The 19,101-nt window shown below is 41.8% G+C and overlaps 1 protein-coding gene across 2 annotated transcripts in view; it reads right to left on the reverse strand.

Annotated features, from left to right (window-relative positions):
• The window catches only part of FSD1L (fibronectin type III and SPRY domain containing 1-like), a 70,643-nt gene extending 69,225 nt beyond the window's left edge, over positions 1–1,418 (reverse strand). For both annotated transcript variants that reach the window (XM_006864697.1, XM_006864698.1), the window contains exon 1: positions 1,326–1,418. In XM_006864697.1, coding sequence (XP_006864759.1) covers positions 1,326–1,340 — 15 coding nt within the window. In that variant the 5' untranslated portion in view covers positions 1,341–1,418. The remainder of the gene's footprint in view (positions 1–1,325) is intronic.
• Positions 1,419–19,101: the final 17,683 nt, after the last annotated feature.

Below are 19,101 nucleotides of genomic sequence, written 5' to 3' on the forward strand. Positions count from 1 at the left end.
AGGTGAAAGTAATGCTGGCTCTCATGGTTGAGGTTGTGTGTTAACTTGGCTAGGTCATGATTCTCAGTGATTTGCCAATTATATCATGATACAATCTGCCAGATGCTTAATGATATAGTCCACTCTCCATTGTGTGATAAGATGTCATCTCCCATTTTCACATAATGTCACTTTCACACAACGAACCCAACTATGTTGGTGAGTGAGGAGTGGGTATATTTTATACATTTACGCAGATAATATTTTAAATGTGTACATATTAAAAACAAAGAAATTAATTCTTTTTAAAATGTCTAATAGTTATGAAAATAAAAATTGAACCTATATCCAATTGAATTTCAAAATGCATTTATACAATGAAATCATGTGCAAAGTTTCTGAATACTTCATAATCAATACTTAACACATCACCATTTTCATAACCCACAGGGATCCACAAAGAGGTGAACTCACAAAATTATCAGAAGAGGTTGTTATAATACATCTTTCCAGTGTTTTCTAATAGCAGAATGGCTTCTCGGATATGCCGTTTTCTATTTTTTACCAACCAGTTATATTAATAGTAACACGTGCTTCTACATTTCAATTAGGCTATAATCTAACAAAGAGAACAAAGTGGCTGATTTCTAAAAAAGGATTATAACTCACTTCTAACTAAAGTCGAGACATTAACTTTGTCCTCTATACATTTTTCTCTTAATTCAAAAGGCAAGTTCTGTACATCCTTTCCTTCACTTGTTTGGAAAGTACACAACATTCCTAAACAACCACTAGGTAACTGTAACCAGCAACCTCAATTGGTAAAAGAAGGTAGGACGCTGCCTTGACAACTGTGAGTCTTTTCCTTCAATACAACAAACAAGACCTGCTTATGATAAGCCACAGGAGGGGCGTAGGAAACTAGGGGATGTACAAAAGAGATTCGGTGCATGATCTAAACAGCATGTATTGTTCCAACAGAGGTAACTTGGAGGAAAGAGCAAGAACCAGAACCAGGCTGTGCATGGTTGCCTGTCTTCTGAGGAGAAATAAACCCGCTGTAGGCTACAGGAATCTAAGGGGCCTAGAGCCCTACAGCCAGGGATGGGTTAAGAAACCAGGAGCCAGGGTCTGGGACAGTGCAGGGCAGAGGCCAGCTCGGGTCACCGGGCGCGGTCCCCGGACCCGGGCAAGCGCCGCTTCCTCCCCAGTCAAACTGGCTGGGTGGCCTTCCGCTTCTCTGCCGCGGTCAGGCCTGCCCGCCAGGCCCGCTCCTCGCCGGCCGGCACCCCACGCCCAGTGCCCACCCAGCCCCGCCCGTCTCCGCGCCCCACTCCTCCGCTTACTTTCTGGGAGTCCATGACTACGGGTTGAGCCCACTGGGCTCGAAATCGCGCCGAAGAACCGTGTGATGAGACAGAGGGAGGTGGAACACGCCAAAACCGCTATCCGTGACCGCAGTTCCCCCGCTTGGTCTCCAACGCCGCAGCTTATGCCTCAGTCCACAGCGGCGCCGCCCGGCCCCTCCCCGTCCGCGCCCAGCCCTCGCCGCGCTGTTGTCGCGCGGCGGTTGCCAGGGTGAAAGGGCGGCGCGCAGAAGGGAGGGGTGGGGGTGGGGCCGCGAGAGAGAACCCCGCGCCTGCGCGCTACCGCCAGAGGGACCAGCGTGAGCCTTGGTGACGGTGCCTACGAGGCTACGGTCTGGAGGAGTGAGTTCAGTCCTTCGGGAACCTCTTTCTTTTATCCTTTCCACCTCAGCTTGCATGAGAGCCACAAGTCTTGGAATGGACCACTGATCATCCTGTAGCTTGAGCCTTGGTGAAGACGCGGGGAGAAAAGCTTGAGTCCCAGAGGTCTCGCCCTGTCCTCCTCCAAGCATCTGAGGCACACCTCCTCACATTGTCGTGGCCAGCCCCAGCTGCTCGGTGAAATGGAAAGAGCTGGCATAGAGATGTAGCAGAAACATAGGAAAGGGCTGTAAGTGGGACCTGGTGGAAACGTGGAAGACGGATCAGGGTGGCAGAACACGGACTCTGCAGCCTGATAAACCTTTCCCGGCGAGCCCGCCTGGACACTGTGCCTCCTTTGTAATTTTGAGCAAGTCACTCCCTGAACCTCAGTTTCACCTTTTGTTGTTGCGAGAGCTAAGTAACGTATTTGAAGTGCCCAGTACAAAGTTGGTTGGTGGCAATGTGCCCTGTAGTAAGTTCCATCTCATAGTGACCCTGTATATAGGGTTTCTGAGGAACCGAAAGCATTTACAGGACCAGAAAGCCTCATCTTTCTCCCGCAGAGCGGCTGATAGTTTTCAACTGCTGACTTTGTAGTTAGCAACCTAACGCATAATCCATTACATACCAGAGCAGTTATTGATGTTGTTAAGTGCCATGGAGTCGGTTCTGACTCCTAAGCATCCTGTATAGGGTTTCCTAGGAGGGGCTGGTGAGCTTGAACCACTGACCTGGCAGTTCAAACCAACCTTGCGGTCCATCACATTAACCCACAGAGTCGCTCCAGCAATTATTAGTGAGGAGTTATAATACCTGTTCAGTGTGGGGAAAAAAAGGGCAATACGGACATTCAAAAGTTTAGGAAGGCTTGCTTTTGGATAACTCTAGAAGCTCAGTAAAATTCTAGGAAGAAGTCACTTACGATCCATAAATGAAAGAGAAATCCAAGGGGCTTCAAAAAGTTTGTGGAACAATGTTGTTAAAAGATAATGGCATTTTTCCACGAACTTTTTGAAGCCTTTGTGCATGTATTGAGTGCCAGTTATATGAACTGAGAATTCAGCAGTGAAAAGGCACTGTCTTCATTGAGTTTACAACCTATTATGAAAATCTGACATTCCCCCCCCCCCCAAATATATATATATGTTGTTGTTAGGCGCCATCGAGTTGGTACTGACTCATAGTGACCTTAAGCACAGCAGAATGAAACACTGCCCGATCCTGGGCCAACCTCACTACTGTTGCCATGCTTGAGTCCATCGATGCTGCCACTTGGCCAATCCATCTCATTGGGCTTCTTCCTCTTTTTCTCTGACCCTCCACCTTACCAAACATGATAATCCTTCTCCAATGACTGGTCCCTCCTGACAATATGTCCAAAGTATGAGAGACGAAATTTGGCCATCTTGGCCTCTAAGGAGCACTCTGGCTGCACTTCTTCCAAAATGGATCTATTGGTTCTTTTGACAGCCCATGGCATTTTCTATATTCTCCTCCAACACAATAACTCAAAGGCATCAATTCTTCTACGGTCTTCCTTATTCACTGTCCAGCTTTTGCATTCATATGAGGTTATTGAAAATACCATGACGTGCGTCAGGTGCACCTTAGTCCTCAAGCTGACATCTTTGCTCTTAAACACTTTGAAAAGGTCTTGTGCAGAAGATTTGCCTAATGCAATACGTCATTTGATTTCTTGACTGCTTGAATGTTGATAGTTAATCCAAGAAGAATGAAGTCCTTGACAACTTCCATCTTTTCTCCGTTGATAAGAATGTTGTTTATTGGTCCAGTGGTGAGGACTTTTGTTTTCTTTACATTGAGATATAATCCATACCGAGGGCTGTACTCTTTGATCTTCATCAGTTAATGTTTTAAGTCCTCTTCACTTTGAGCAAGCAAGGCTGTATCATCTGCATATCGCAGGTTGTTAATGAGTCTTCCTCCTATTCTGATGCCACGTTTTTCTTCCTGTAACCCAGCTTCTTGGATTATTTGCTCAGCATACAGGTTGAATAATTATGGTGAAAGAATACAACCTTATTGCACACCTTTCTTAATTTTAAAACATTCAGTGTTCCCTTGTTCTGTTCGAACAACTGCTTCTTGGTCCAGGTACAGATTCCTCATGAGCACAATTAAGTGTTCCAGAATACTCATACTTCGCAATGTTGTCCATAGCTTGTCATGATCCACACAATCGAAAGCCTTTGAGTAGTCAATAAAGCACAGGTAAACATCTTTCTGATATTTTCTGCTCTCAGCCAAGATCCATCAGACATCAACAATGATATCCCTCGTTCCACGGCCTCTTCTGAATCCGGCTTGAACCTCTGGAAGTTCTCTGTCAATGTATGATTGTAGCCGTTTCTGAATTACCTTTAGTAAAACTTTACTCGCAAAGAGATTGTCAGATGATTTCCGCATTCCGTTGGGTCACCTCTCTTTGGAATATATATATATATATATAATTGTGCGATTGTTATAACCATCAAACCAGTTGCTCTCTAGTCAGCTGACTCATGGCAACTCCATGTGTTACAGAGTAGAATTTAGTTCTAAAGGGTCTTCACAGCTGTGATCTTTTAAAAGCAGATTGCCAGCCTTTCATCTGAGGCGCCTCTGAGTGGCTTGGAACCTTTTGGTTAGTAGTCTTAATTACTGGCTACGCCACTCAGGGACTAGTAATCATTACTGTTGCGTCAGTTCCAACTCATAGCAACCTCTGTCGAGTTTCTGAGGAGTGGTTGGTGGGTTTGAATCGTCAACTTTTTGGTTAGCAGTCCAGTGCGTATCTGTCAGTGCTACACCAGGATAGTTTTTATAGGAGTTATTAATAATATATGTGTATGTGTATAAAAGATATATATGTTAAGTGACATCAGATGGTTCCAACTCTTAGCAGCCTTGTATAGGATTTCTGAGGAGCTACTGGTGGGTTTGAACTGCCAACCTTGTGATTCCCAGTCCAGTACTGATCCTACAGCACGACACAAGGACTTCATATATATGTATATATTGTTGTTAAGTGCTGGTGAGTCTGTTCCAACCCATAGTGACCCTGTATAGGGTTTCCGAGGAGCAGCTGGTGAGCTTGAACTGCCAACATTGCAGTTCAAATGACTTTGAAGTCTAGCACATTAACCCACAGCACAACACCAGGACTGTAAGATAAACACTGACTTGATGATACTTAACAACAACCAGCATATATATGTATATGGTGCTATAGGATAAGGACTAGACAGCTAACCTCAATGTTGCTGGTTCAAACCCACCAGCTACTCTTTATACCCTATACAGGGTCACTGTACGTCAGACCAACTCAACAGCACTTAATAACAAATATACATATATACATATGTTGTTGTTGTTGTTAAGTGCCATCGAGTCGGTTCTGACCCATAGCGACTCTGAACAGGGTTTCCGAGGCTGTAAATCTTTACGGGAGCAGAAAGCCTCATCTTTCTCCCACAGAGCAGCTGGTAGTTTCGAACTGCTAACCTTGAGGTTCGAAGCCCGATTCGTAACCACTATATAAATATATTCCTAATGTGGCACTACAGGATAAGCACTGGACCGCAAGGTCAATTTGAACTGCAATTCAAACTCATCAGCCACTCCTATACAAGGTTGTAATGAGTGGAACCGACTTCACAGCAACCAACAACAATATATATTACATGAAAAACCCTGGTTGCACAGTGGGTTAAGCACTGGGTTGCTAACTGAAAGGCCAGCACTTAGAACCCACCAACCCCTTCATGGGAGAAAACTGTGACCATCTGCTTCTCTAGAGATTTACAGCCTTGGAAACTTATGGAGCAGTTTTACAGTCCTATAGAGTCAGAATTGACTTGAGGGTAGGGGTCTGCTTTTTGGGTGGTATATTACATGAATTGACACAGTGGCAGAAGCAATGGGCTCAAGCATAACATTGGGAGGCTAGTGCAGGACTGGACACTGTTTCGTTCTGTTGTACACAGTGTTGCTATGAGTCAGAACCAACTCGATGACACCTAACAACAACAACATCGGGTAAAAGAGCTCCAAGATTATTGAGAGGATTCTGTTTTATATAGGAAATCCAAGGAAGGTTGAAGGAGGCCTCTCACAATAGTGAGCTGAGTAAAGAGAGGGAGTGAGCCTTACAAAGATTTGGGGGATTCTGGTCAGGAAGAACAGCAGGTGCAAAGGCCCTGTGCAGGGCATGAGCTCTGTGTTTGAGAAACAGCATTCCTATTAGCAGTAGTTAACTCTTTGGATATATGGGTCTCCCTGACTAAACTGTGATTTCTTTAAAGGCAGAGATTACTTTTACACATTTCTGTATCTGTGACAACAGGACTTGTCACAAAGTATACACTCAACAAATCTTTCCCCCCCGTCAGACAGAATATATAAGATACGAGACAAAGGGCACAAAAGGAAAAACGAGTTTTGCTCAGTTTGGGTGTGTGGTGCTTGGCCAGGGTCCTCCGAGGTCCTGTGTGCACTTCGCCTGCCATTTGACAAGAGGAACAGCATATAGTCCTGCAGAGAGTGCCCCCTATCTTGCTGCCAAGGAAGAAGAGCCTCCATTCAAGCCTCTCCAATTCTGTGCCCAGCCACCATCCTACTGCTAAAGCCAAGAAGGTGAGAAAGTTTTCATCTGTGCTGAGGGAGCAATGCAACCTAGGGAGTGAGGAATATTAGAGGTCAAACAACCTGACCACACCCCTGCCAGCCCTGCTTGCCACTGCAGGGACCCAACACTAAGGAAAAGTGTTTGGCCCTGTCCCCAAGTCTCTTGCTGCAAGGGCTTCACCTCCCTGCTGTCAGAGGGCAACTCCTGGGCACTTTGACTGATGGACATAACCACAGGAGGAGGCCGAAAGAGGCTTTTGGAAATAGTGAGTCTCAGCTGAAATGTGATCTGTACACTGTCACAGGGCCACACCCCAGTTGCTCATTCCTGGCTCCTTGCCCGCATGCTTCCCTAGTAGCTCCCCTTCAGCCTACCCAAGAGCCTGCAGCTTTTGACAGCTTTAGCCCATTTGTCTTCTGCTTTTAGCAGATCTCTGGGTCTTTTACCAATTTGGCATCCCTGTCCCCATTCACCCTGTGCCCTCTGCTGCCCATCATTTCCACTGAGGAACATTGAGTCCTTTTACCTGAGAAGTCTCTCCCAGTCAACGCAGGTTCTCCCAACACAGTTCCTCACCTAGGGGGACACTGAGTCTATCCACCCTTCCCCTCACCACATCCCTAGGCCTTCTGCCCTTTGTCTCTTCTGTACTTACTTTTTCACAGCCAATTTAAACTGCAACATTTCAAAAGTAGCTTTACTAATAAAGCAGTTGCTCACAAATGTGATCCCTAGGCCAGTTGAAAGCATCACTCTGAGTTCTAGAGCTGGACTGGACTGTGTTTGGAGGAGGTGAGATCCCCATTAGTGGAGGTATCCAAGCAGGGGTTGGGCATTTGCTTGGCAGAGCTGTCATGAGGTGGGTGCCTGGAAGGGACAATTTTAAACATTCTTATGAACCCTAAGGCTTACGAAAGCTAGACAGTGACTAAGGAAGACCGTAGAAGAATTGATGCTTTTGAGTTATGGTGAATATTTGAATATTTTGAGAATATTTGAAAGTACCATGGACTGCCAAAAGAACCAACAGATCTGTGTTGGAAGAAGTGCAGCCAGAGTGCTCCTTGGAGACCAAGATGGCCAAACTTTGTCCCTCATACTTCAAACATATTACCAAGTGGGACCAGTCACTGGAGAAGGATATCATGATTGGTAAGGTGGAGGGTCAGAGAAAAAGAGGAAGACCCCCAACGAGATGGATTGGCCAGATGGCAGCATCAATGGACTCATCATAGGGTCGCTATGAGTCGGTACTGACTCAATGGCACCTAACAATAACAACAAATTCTCTCATTCTGAAGAATTTGTCAGAAGTGCAAATTCTCAGGCATCATCCCCAGTCTACTGATTCATAAACAAGCTCTCCAGGTGATTCTGATGCACATTAAAGTCTGAAAACTATTGAACCAAGTAGAAATAACTGATTAAAACAAACAAACAAAAAAACTGCATATGTGTTTCAACACTTGAATTTCTGATTCTGAGATAATAAAACTTGTCACAGATTTTTATTTGACAAAAGCTTACAGGAACTCCTTTCTGAGGAAACCTCAAGTTTCCTTGAGGATAGTCTCAGAATTGCTGATGTAAGGAGCTGAGCAAAACTGTCTCCCAGAACTAGGTTCTTATTGTTACTTGGGTGGCATCAGGTCTTGCCTGAAACCCTGAGCAACCTTTTAAATTCTGCTATCCCTATCTTCTCGGGGAGATAATACCTCCTGTTAAGTGTTGCCAGCAGTGTTCCCTTTTGGGAGACACTATGGGGTCCTGTGGAGTCCTGGTGTGGCGCTGTGGGTTAATGCGCCAGACTGCAAAGCTGTTTGAACTGCAAGGTCAGCGGTTCAAACTCACCAGCTGCTCCTTGGAAAGAAACCCTATACAGGGTCGCTATGGGTCAGAATCGACTCAAAGTCAGTGTTAACAATCGGGTCCTATGGTCAGCAGTCTGAGTTAAATCTTAACACTGCTGCTTAGCTTCTGTCCAGCCTTCACTGACCCACTTAACCTGACTAACCTTCTATTTCCTTATTTGTGACATGGTGATCGTAGCACAGTAATCAATCCCTGGTAGGTTGTTGTAAGGATTAGAGGAGATGTTGTATGTAAAATGCATGGCTTAGCATACACTCAGCAAATGGTAGCTGTTAACGATGATTACTCTGGCACACACTGTGCCCTTCTGCAGCGCCCATGCATGGCTCACTGTTCTTCTCAGACTTTGGACCTTAGAAGTCCCATTCTCACTTCTGATTCCCCTTTTCACTGTTACACCTGGCTTTTCTGAAGCATAATCACCAGTTAAATGCCATATACTGCCTTTTTTTGAAATCCAAAAATCTTCACCCATTGTTTTCTGCTCATATCTAGCTGAACTCTAGAGGTCCCTGAGGTCTTATGTCTCACTCAGCTTCCTTGGCTGTGAAATAGGGATCATCATGGTGTCACCTGCAAGGTTGTTGAGATGATTAAATGTGATCATTTATTTAAGCTGTTTAGGGCAATGTTTAGCATATAGTAAGTATTCAAATAATGCGAGTTGTTATCATCATATCTTCCCAACTATAGAAAGCTATCTAATTCTCTTTCTATCCCCTTCTTACTAAAAATAAAAACTAAACTCTTCCTGAAGCTCTGGAACTCAGAGTACTAATTTATGATCCAAGGAACTCATCGTAGACATTTAAAATCTCACAGGAGAGATGATAGTTCTGCTCTAATGTGGGCTGGAGCCCTATATAGTACACATTGTTCCATATGTGGGAGCGTTAAGGACAGTAGAAGTCAGTGGACAGGAATCCAACTGGCAAAGGGCTTGGAAACCATGTGAGAAGAGACACAATTGACACAGCCATGAGTATTTAGCCTGGAGACAAAAAAGCTCAAGAAGGTCACCACTGCTGCTCAAGTCACCATTGACTTCAAATCTTGAGGGCTGTTGTGTGAAAGGGTGTCAGCTTGCTCTCTAGAGGCACTCTGTGGTTGCATGTAGACCCAATTACTGGAAGGTTCAGGAAGATAGATCTTCAATCATCAAAAAACATATCTTTCTACAGGCAAATGTACTGCTCCTAGAAAAACATTACTCAGGAGCCCCTCTTCCTCTGGAGAGGGCCAGGTTGAGGCTGGGGACATAAAGGGTGATATAATAGTGAATCAACTGAACTTGTATTTCATTGGCTAAGCACCCAAACTCTTATGCCAGGCTGTCTGAATTCAAGTCTTAAATTTACTTGGTGAGGCCTAGAGCAATTATTTAACCTTTCTGTACTTCAGTTTTTGTAGTTTGTAAAATGAGACTACTTAACAGTATTCGCTTGATAGGACTGTCATAAAAATAAATGATCTAACTGATGTAAAAGGCTTAGAATAATGCCTGACCTGTAATACATGCATAATATATTATGTTGTTGTTGTTGTTAAGTGCCATCAAGTCGGTTCTGACCCATAGCGACCCTGAAAAGGGTTTCAGAATCTGTAAATCTTTACGGGAGAAAAAAGCCTCATCTTTTCCCACGGAGCAGCTGGTAGTTTCAAACTGCTGACCTTGCAGTTCGCAGCCCAATTCGTAACCACTACGCTACCAGAGCTCCTATAATGTATTATATCTATCTATCTATTATTATTATTAAAAATAAATCATTCTTTTGAATACAGCACCAGGAAATACTGATATCTGTGAGTCCTTGGATAACTGTAATGTTGCTATCCCAGGTTATGATACGATGTCAACTCTTACTGAGAAAATAAGCTTCTTGAAATCCATCTTCATCATGAAGGTCAATCTGGACTTTTCCATGGCAATAAAAGTTTGAGGAGGGAAAGTGATAGGACATGAGCTGGAAGGGAAGATTCAGACAAGCAGACAGGAAGGGAAGATAGAATCTTTTCCAAGTCCAGGAAACAGCCTGAGCAAAGGTGAAAACCAAGAAAAGAGCCAACCCCATGGAAAGGAGGCTTTCTTTAGGAGCTGAAATGTGTGGAAAGGGCAACCTTTGACACCCAGCAACAAAAGAAATGTCACAAAAGCATTGGAACATATAGAAGATGGAATATTCTGCAGTCATTAAAGAATTGTCTTTTTATAGCATAGCAAATTTATAGACAAAGCAATGTGATCAAAAGCTTATGATATGTAAGTTTCTTATAATAATACCTTAGCTAATATATTTTTTCTAAGTATATTTTGATAATGTTTACCATAGAGAAAGTAACATATTTTCTACTAATAAATTTTTATTTTATTTATTCCTTTCACTTTATGTAAACTGGCATCGTACTCACATATGAAAGCTCAGACTGGTTTCCTGTTATCAAATACAACAGCTGCAAGAATTACATATACTTTTCTGCTTATGTAAGAGCAAATCAAAGACAAACAAACTGATTTTGGGAAAACTCAAATTTAGCATGACTTCTTCATAATTAAATAAAAGGGGAGAAAAAGAAAGTGGAGAGAGATTGGAAGGGTCCAATTGTTATTGTATTTGAATTTCATGCCAGAGTGTTGGGATTTGAACCTGTTGTAAATGGAAATCCACATGTTTCTGAGCAGCACCCTTCTTTAGTAAACTTGATTTAGCAGGAAGAATAGGAAGGACACGAGTGGAATGAGTCTTGGGGTTTGAGCTGACCAGACCCAGAGTCCCAGACCTCCTCTCTGCCCTTCCTGCTCTCTTCCCTCTAATGATTAGATCCTTTTCAGGAGTTTTTCAGCCATTACTCCTTCCCACTACTAGAACACAGCAATTGTCTTAACATTATAAATCTATAAGTGGTTTTCCAGTCAAATGGAAAAAAATAATATATTGGCTTTTAACTGTTGGCTTTCTTCTTCCTAAGTCATTTAAAACAAGGATCAGCAACTTTTTCTGGAAAAGGCCAGATAGTCAATATTGTAGACTTTTCAGGCCATATGGATTCAACTGTGCAACTCTACCATTGTACAAAGAAAACAGACAGACAATACATAAAGGAATACGTGTGGCTGTGTTCCAATAAAACTTTATTTATAAAAATAGGTTGGAAGCTGGCTTTGACCCACAAGTTGTAGTTTGCCAACCCCTAACCTGAAGGAAAATTAGTGTTATTTCTTTTAGAAAATAATTATTTGAGTCTTCTGTGCCTCTAAATAGTCCCTGATCCTCCCTCTGAGGCCATTCCCACACACATACACACACTGCCATCCCTATGCCAAATTCTGAGAGGCAGTAATATCACTGATGACGTGATTATCTATCTTGGGACGTCACTATCTCGGGAGCAATACTAAGCAAAGCAGTGTTTTAGAGTGAAGGGGCTTTAGAATTAGATTTGAGTAGTGGCTCTGCCAACTGTGTGATGTTAAACAGAGTACATAACCTCACTGAACCTCCGTTTCCTCAAGGGCAACATAGAGAGAACAGGTGTAAATTAACCTTACAGGACAGTTGTGAGGATTAAATGTGTGTAAAGCCTAATGCTTGGCATGGAACTGGCATTCAAAAAACAGTTGTTATTAACCCATATTGGCTCTTTAAATAGCAGAGTCCAACAGGACAGACCCAGCCTGAAAGAGCAGTGTTTTCTTCTGGATCCAACCTTCAGGCCGATACTGGCTCTAGAGTGAGAAGCAAAGAGGATCTCTTCAATATACACAAGACAGGATAAGAAAGTAACACTGAATATGAAGAGAATACTGCAAGGCAGATTTTTATCAAATGCTTCTGATTAATTATTTGTTAGGCAGTCCCACTCTACCAAATCCACTTGGCTGTTGGTGGTTTGGGAACCTGTTGCACATTTCCACTGAAGTAATAAGATCCTCCTCTTTCTTTCATCCATGGATTCTCAACAGCTGGTGAGTGGGAGAACCTGGTGTAAACAACCTCTTCTGAGTTCATTCTTCCGGGCTCAGGAGACCAGTCACCTTTTCTTCAGCTGAAAAATCAACACATCAAGAAAATGAATGCTTCTCCCCTAAGGAAATATGAAACAAGAAGACGTAATCAATAACAAGAAATTGTTTGGTTCATCTGTAGAGAAGACACTGTGACATGTAAGAAGGATGTTGTTAAGTGCTGTCAAGTCGGTTCCTACTCATAGTGACCCTGTATAGGGTTGCTAAGGAGCTGCTGGTGAATTTGAACCACCGACTTTGCAATTCAAACCGACCATACAGTCCAGCACATTAATCCACAGAGCCACACCAGGACTCTATATAATTCCATGTAAGGATTGTTGTTGTTAAGTGCAGTCGAGTCAGTTCTGACTCTTAGTGACCCTGTATAGGGTTTCCAAGCAGCGGCTGGTGAGCTTGAACTGCCAACCTTGCAGTTCATATGACCAGCACGTTAATCCACAGCGCCACACCACAACTCCTATAAGAAGGATAGTACATGTAAATTAACAAATAGGAGAGACATCTGAGCCTAGATTCAAATCCTGACTCCAACCTTTTTTATCAGTTAAGTATTCATGAACAAATTATTTACTTTCCAAACCTACATATTCCCATATGCAAAAAGAAGATAATTATGTGTGTTCTTTTAAGTTGAGAGTCAATGGATTAATACAATGTGCTTAAAACATTGCCTGACACAGTAAAATATACTAGATTAGTATTTGCTGATTTTTAGAACATTGAGTAACTGAGCCAAACCCACAATGAATCAAATTAAAAAATAATCTACAAAGTCTGACTCTTTGTAACGCTCAAAGATTCAACACTGAAAGTCAAATTAGAGTAGATTATTTCCTCCTGTGACTCAGTTGGCAGGGGGCAGGTATAGTTCAACAATGGGTATTCGCAAGGTGGTGGTGGTGGTGGTGGTTGTGCCACAGTTTTGGTTCTTACTCATAGCCATGCTAGGTATTCCCATAGTTCAGTTCAATTCAAGAAACAGTGATTGAGTACATGTACTGAAGTTGAGGATTTTATTATAGTTTTGTAATAGAATAGCCTTATTTCTAGAACATATGCACTCAAATATTTAGGACTAAAGTGCTATGATGTATATACATTATTCTCAAATGGTTAAAAAATATTATGTATGTCATTGTTGTTAAGTGCCATCAAGTCGGTTCTGACTCATAGTGACTTTATATAGTGTTTCCAAGGAGTGGCTGGTGAGTTGTCACCGCTAACCTTGTGATTTAAACCCACCTTGAGTTAGAGTGCTTATCCTACAGTGCCGTCCGTACCTACCTACCTATCAGAGAGAAAGTTCTCAAAGATAATAAAGCAAATAAGGCAAAATGCTTAGCAATAGGTATAAAAAAAATAGTCTATAATGTTCTCAGCACCATTCTTTTCCAGCCTTTTGTAAGTTTGAAGTCATTTTGTAATAAAAAACTTGTTAAAACCCATTAGGATAGGGGAAATTTTCAAAAGCGATTGAGCATGCTGATGAAACAAATGTGCTGAGTCTTTGTATTGAGCATGCCTATCACACAAGTTGAAGGAGCTCTGGTAGCGTAGTGGTTACGAATTGGGCTGTGAACCTTAAGGTCAGCGGTTCGAAACTACCAGCCGCTCCGTGGGAGAAAGATGAGGCTTTCTTTAAAATCTTTTCCCATAAAGATTTACACCCTCGGAAATCCTGTACAGGGTCGCTATGGGTCGGAACCGACTCGATGGCACTTAACAACAACAACAACATCACACAAGTTGAGGAACCCTGGCGGTGCCATGGTTAAGTGCTTGGCTACTAACCAAGAGGTCAGTGGTTCAAGTCTACCAGCTGCTCCCTTGGAAAAAGATGTGGTAGTCTGCGTCTTTAAAAACTCCTTGTTGTCAAGTGCCATCGAGTTGGTTCTGATTCATAGCGACCCTGTGTAGGGTTTCCAAGGAGCAGCTGGTGAGTTTGAACCATAACCTTTTGGTTCAAACCTACTTTGTGGTCGAGTGCTTACCCTATGGGTAAGCATATAAGGCCTCCTTATGGCCTTGGAACCCCTGTGGGGCAGTTTTACTCTGTCCTATAGTATAGTATCACTGAAGTCCTGGTGTAGCTGTGGGTAATGCATCAAGACTGCAAAGTCGTTTGAACTTCGGGTCGGTGGTTCAAGCTCACCAGCTGCTCCTTGGAAACCCTATACGGGTCACTATGAGTCAGAACCAGCTCGATGGCACTTACCAACAATGTTGGGTCAGTATGAGTCAGAATTGACTCAATGGCAATGGGTTCGGTATTTTTTGGTTGTAATCACCATGCACTGAGCTGCTGCAGAAGCCACAAGATTCCACCTGAACATAAGTCCACTCAGTCCCCATTGTGAGTATGATACCCTAAGTCCTGTTTCACCCTGTCCAGGGAATACCCTCTAGTTGTCTGGTGAGGATGAGAAGGTACATGTGCCTACCGCACAGAGTCAGGGATAGTTTCTGGAACATTTTATTCTCTTTATATGGGTATTAAAATATTTTTCAGTTATAATTGGAATGTATACAACAAGTACACAAATTTTAAGCATACATGGATATGTATGTAATTTTTTCATATGTATGTATCCATGTAACACCATCCTGATGTTTTGTTCCAAATAGACTATTGCTAGCAACCAAGATAGCTCGTTATGCCTCCCAGTCAAATCACTCCCCCAAAGTAACCATTCTTCGTAACCCTATCACATATAGATTAGTTTAGTCTCTTCTTGAACTTGATATAAATGGAATCATATTGTGTATACTCTTCTGGATGTAGGTGTTTGTTCAACACTATGTAGTTAAGATTTATTTATGATGCTTAAATAAGCTACAAGTTAGCTGTAGTTCAATTTTTTAAATTCTGTGTATATGGCATTGTGTAAATATGCCACAGATGCATGCATTTCTGTTGGGTACACACCCAGCAGTGGATCTTCTGGGCCTTAAGGTATATCTCATATGTATTTTTATAATTAATGGATACAGCCAGTTTTCTCGTGTGCTGTTGTCGATTCTGTTCTGTCTCATAGCGACCCTGTATAGAGTTTCTGAGAAGTGACTGGTGGATTTGAAATGCTGACCTTTCAGCAAGCAGTCCAGTGCTTATGCTATAGCCTCACATTTTCCCATAAGCAGTGTATGAACATTCCAGTTGCTCCCCATCCTAGCCAGCACTTTAATTTTAGCCATTCTGGTGGGTGATTGATGGTATCACATTGCGGTTTTAATTTGCATGTCCCCGGTGACTGATGATGTCAGACAACAGTTTAGAAGTTCATTGGGCATTCAGCAACCCTCTTTCATGACATGGCTGCTTAAAGGTTTCATCTGTTTGGAGTATTTTTCTTTTTCTCATTGGTTTGTAGAAGACCTTTATAAATTTTGAATAGGAGTCCTTTTTCAAATATGTGAATTGTAAATATCTTCATCCAATCTGTGGTTTGCGTTTTCTCTCTTTGAATGGTGTCTTTTAACAGACAGAAGTTGTTACTTTTTATGTCAAATGGAATACTCAATTTTAAGCAACCTGAAAAGTTTTATTTTATTTAGAAGTGTGGGCCACCTGTCTGAATTTTCTGTAGTGCATTATAACAGAACTTGTGCCAGGCAGGAAACCATTTTTGTACCAGGGTTCAGATTTATGCTTATTGTTCCAGCTGCCATCAAGGCTGAACACCACCAGACACAAGCTATGGAGCAGCTCTGGCACAAGTAAACAGGAAGAGAGGGATCAATCTTGGATATATCTTGACCTGGCAGGTTGCTCACACACACCATATTGTAGCAAAGCTTTCATCCCTAAATAAAGACTGAATGAAGCTTCCAGACGCAAGGAAACAATGTTTATGCCCATTTCTTTACAATTTCTGTGTTAATAATCTGATAGAATCTTGGTTGCAATTTATGCAATCCATGCAGGTACACCCTCTTCAACAAAGAAGAGCAGAAAAAGAAACTACTGTTATACACAAATGATAAGGTTTTATTACCTTTAACAAGGAGTGGCCTGAACAGATCCTTGGCCTACTGGTTAATTATTGGTAAATTAACTGTTTAGAAACTACAGTTGCTATTTGACTGCTTTTGACCTATAAAAAAATGGCAATTTCATATAATCAAATTACTATCTTTAGTAACTTTGAAAATAAGTGATGTTGGAAGTATGCCAGGAAATATAAATCATCAAATCAAAGCTGTTGTATTGTATACAGTACAGAGTTGTTGTTAAGTGCTGTTGAGTCAGTTCTGACCCATAGTAGATGTTCAATAAACAGTTATCTGATGAATTTGAAGAGACTGAGGTGGAAGCATACCCCAGTTTCTGGAAACTGAATACTTTAGGCTACATGGAAAGGGAGAAGTTAGGTAGCATGTAGCATTAAAGTTGCTAATAAACTGACCTTAAAATAGGAAAATTATCCTGGATTATCTGGATGGGTCCAACCTGCTGTTAAATTCCATCCGGTTGGTTCTGACTTATAGTGACCCTATGCACGGCAGAATGAAACACTGTCTGGGCCTGTGTCAGCCTCACAATTGTTAGGTTTCAGTCCATTGTTGCTGCTATTAGGTCATTCCATCTTATTGAGGGTCTTCCTCTTTTTCTGCAACCCTCCATTTTACCAAGCTTTAGATCCTTCTCCAGGGATTTATCCTTCCAGAAAATATGTCAAATTTATGAGAGACCAAGTCTCGCCATCCTCACTTCCAAGGAACATTCTGGCTAGCCTTATTCCACTTTGAATGTGTGATAACCTTTACAGTCCCAGTGATAAGTCTTTTATCAGGGTCCTGAAGGGGCTCACTAGGCTTCTTCCAAGTCTCTTATTTCAGGGTTTTGACTTGTAATTGTTCCACTTTTTGTTGTTGCTCCACTTTACCTAAATTCTACAAATTTAGGTCGTTCTAATTTCACTTTAAGGAGCTCTGATAACGTAGTGGTTATGAATCAGGCTGTGAACCACAAGGTCAGTAGTTCTAACCTACCAGCTGTTCTGCAGGAGAAAGATGAGGCTTTCTGCTCCCGTAAAGATTTACAACCTCAGAAACCCTGTACAGGGTTGCTATGAGTCGGAACCGACTTAACGGCACATAACAATTTCACTTTATCGGCCATGACTGAAGCAGTTTGAGCCCTGTTGAAGCCCTGGAAATTTCAGAGCTAAATTGTGCAGGTAATTTTGGCATAAGCTTTTTAGCTTAACTCCTGGATACGTTTATTGTTCCATTTTTTTCATCCCCACTTATAATTGTTGTTGTTGTCACCAGCATGTCAAATACCAGCAGTGTCACACATGATGGGCAGGTTTCAGTAGAGCTTCCAAACTAAGAACAGACTAGGAAGAAGGAAAAGGTTGTCTAATTCTAAGGGATTATTAGACCCTGAAAAGTTTATCATTAACAGTGAAACATTGTCTGATAGAGTGCTAGAAGATGAGCTTCTCAGAATATGACTGAGGAAGACCTGCCTTGAAATACTAAAGTCAACCTGAATGATGTGATAGAGCAAAGATTTTGAGACCTTCATTTGCTGATGGGACATGACTCAAAATGAGAAGAAACAGCTGCACACATCCATTGACAATTGGAACGTGGATTGTATGAAGGATTAATCTAGGAAAATTGGAAGTTGTAAAAAATGAAATGGAAGGCATAAGGATTAATATCCTAAATACTAGTAATCTGAAATGGACTGGGGCATTCTGAATAAGATAATCATTTGGTTTCCTATGCCAGGAATGCCAAATTTAAGAGAAATGGGTGTTACATTCTTCATTAGAAAGAACATTTGAAGATAAATCTTGAAATACAATACTGCTTGCAGTAGGATAATATCTATATGCCTGCAAGAAAGACCAGTTAATACAACTGTTATTCAAATATATGTAACAGCCATTAAAGCCAGTGATAAAAAAATTGAAGAATGTTACCAACTTTTTCTGTCTGAAACTGATTAAACAGATCAATGCATCTTGATTAAGATGCATTAATAATTACTGATGACTGGAATGTGAAATCTGGAAACAAAGAGAAGGGATTGGTAGTTGAAAATATGACGTTGGTGATAGGAATTATGCTGGAAATTGCATGATAGAATTTTGCAAGATTAATGACTTACTCATTACAAATACTTTTTTTCAACAACATAAAAGGTGATTATACATATGGATCTCGCCAGATGGACTACATAGGAATCAAATTAACTATATCTATGGGAACTCTGGTAGCGTAGTGGTTATGAATCGGGCTGCTAACCTCAAGGTCAGCAGTTCGAAACTACCAGCAGTTCCACGGGAGAAAGATGAGGCATTCTACTCCTGTAAAGATTTACAGCCTTGGAAACCCTGTGCAGGGTCACTATGAGTCAGAACCAACTCCACGGTACTTAACAACAACAACAAATGGGAAGAGATGGTGGAATAGCTCAATATCATCAGCCAAAACTAGGCCAACATAGACTGCAGAACAGACCATCAATTGTTCATATGCAAGTTCAGGCTGAAGCTGAAGAGAATTAAAATAAGTCCATAGAGAACAAAAATAATATATATATATTTAATATATCCCACCTGAATTTAGAGACCATCTCAAGAACAAAAAAGACTGAATGCCAGAGGAGTTGTGGGATGACATCAAGAACATCATACATTGTTGTTGTTAAGTGCCGTCAAGTCAATTCCAACCCATAGTGACCCTCTATAGGGTTTCTAAGAAGCAGCTGGTGAGCTTGAACCACCAACCTTGCAGTTCAAACGACTTTGCAGTCTGACACATTAGCCCATAGCGCCACACCAGGACTCCAACATCATACATGAAGGAAGCAAAATAAGGTCATTAAAAAGACAGAAAAGAAAGAAAAA

Source organism: Chrysochloris asiatica, unplaced genomic scaffold (genome assembly GCF_000296735.1).
Source record: "Chrysochloris asiatica unplaced genomic scaffold, ChrAsi1.0 scaffold00069, whole genome shotgun sequence".
Classification (NCBI taxonomy): Eukaryota; Metazoa; Chordata; class Mammalia; order Afrosoricida; family Chrysochloridae; genus Chrysochloris; species Chrysochloris asiatica.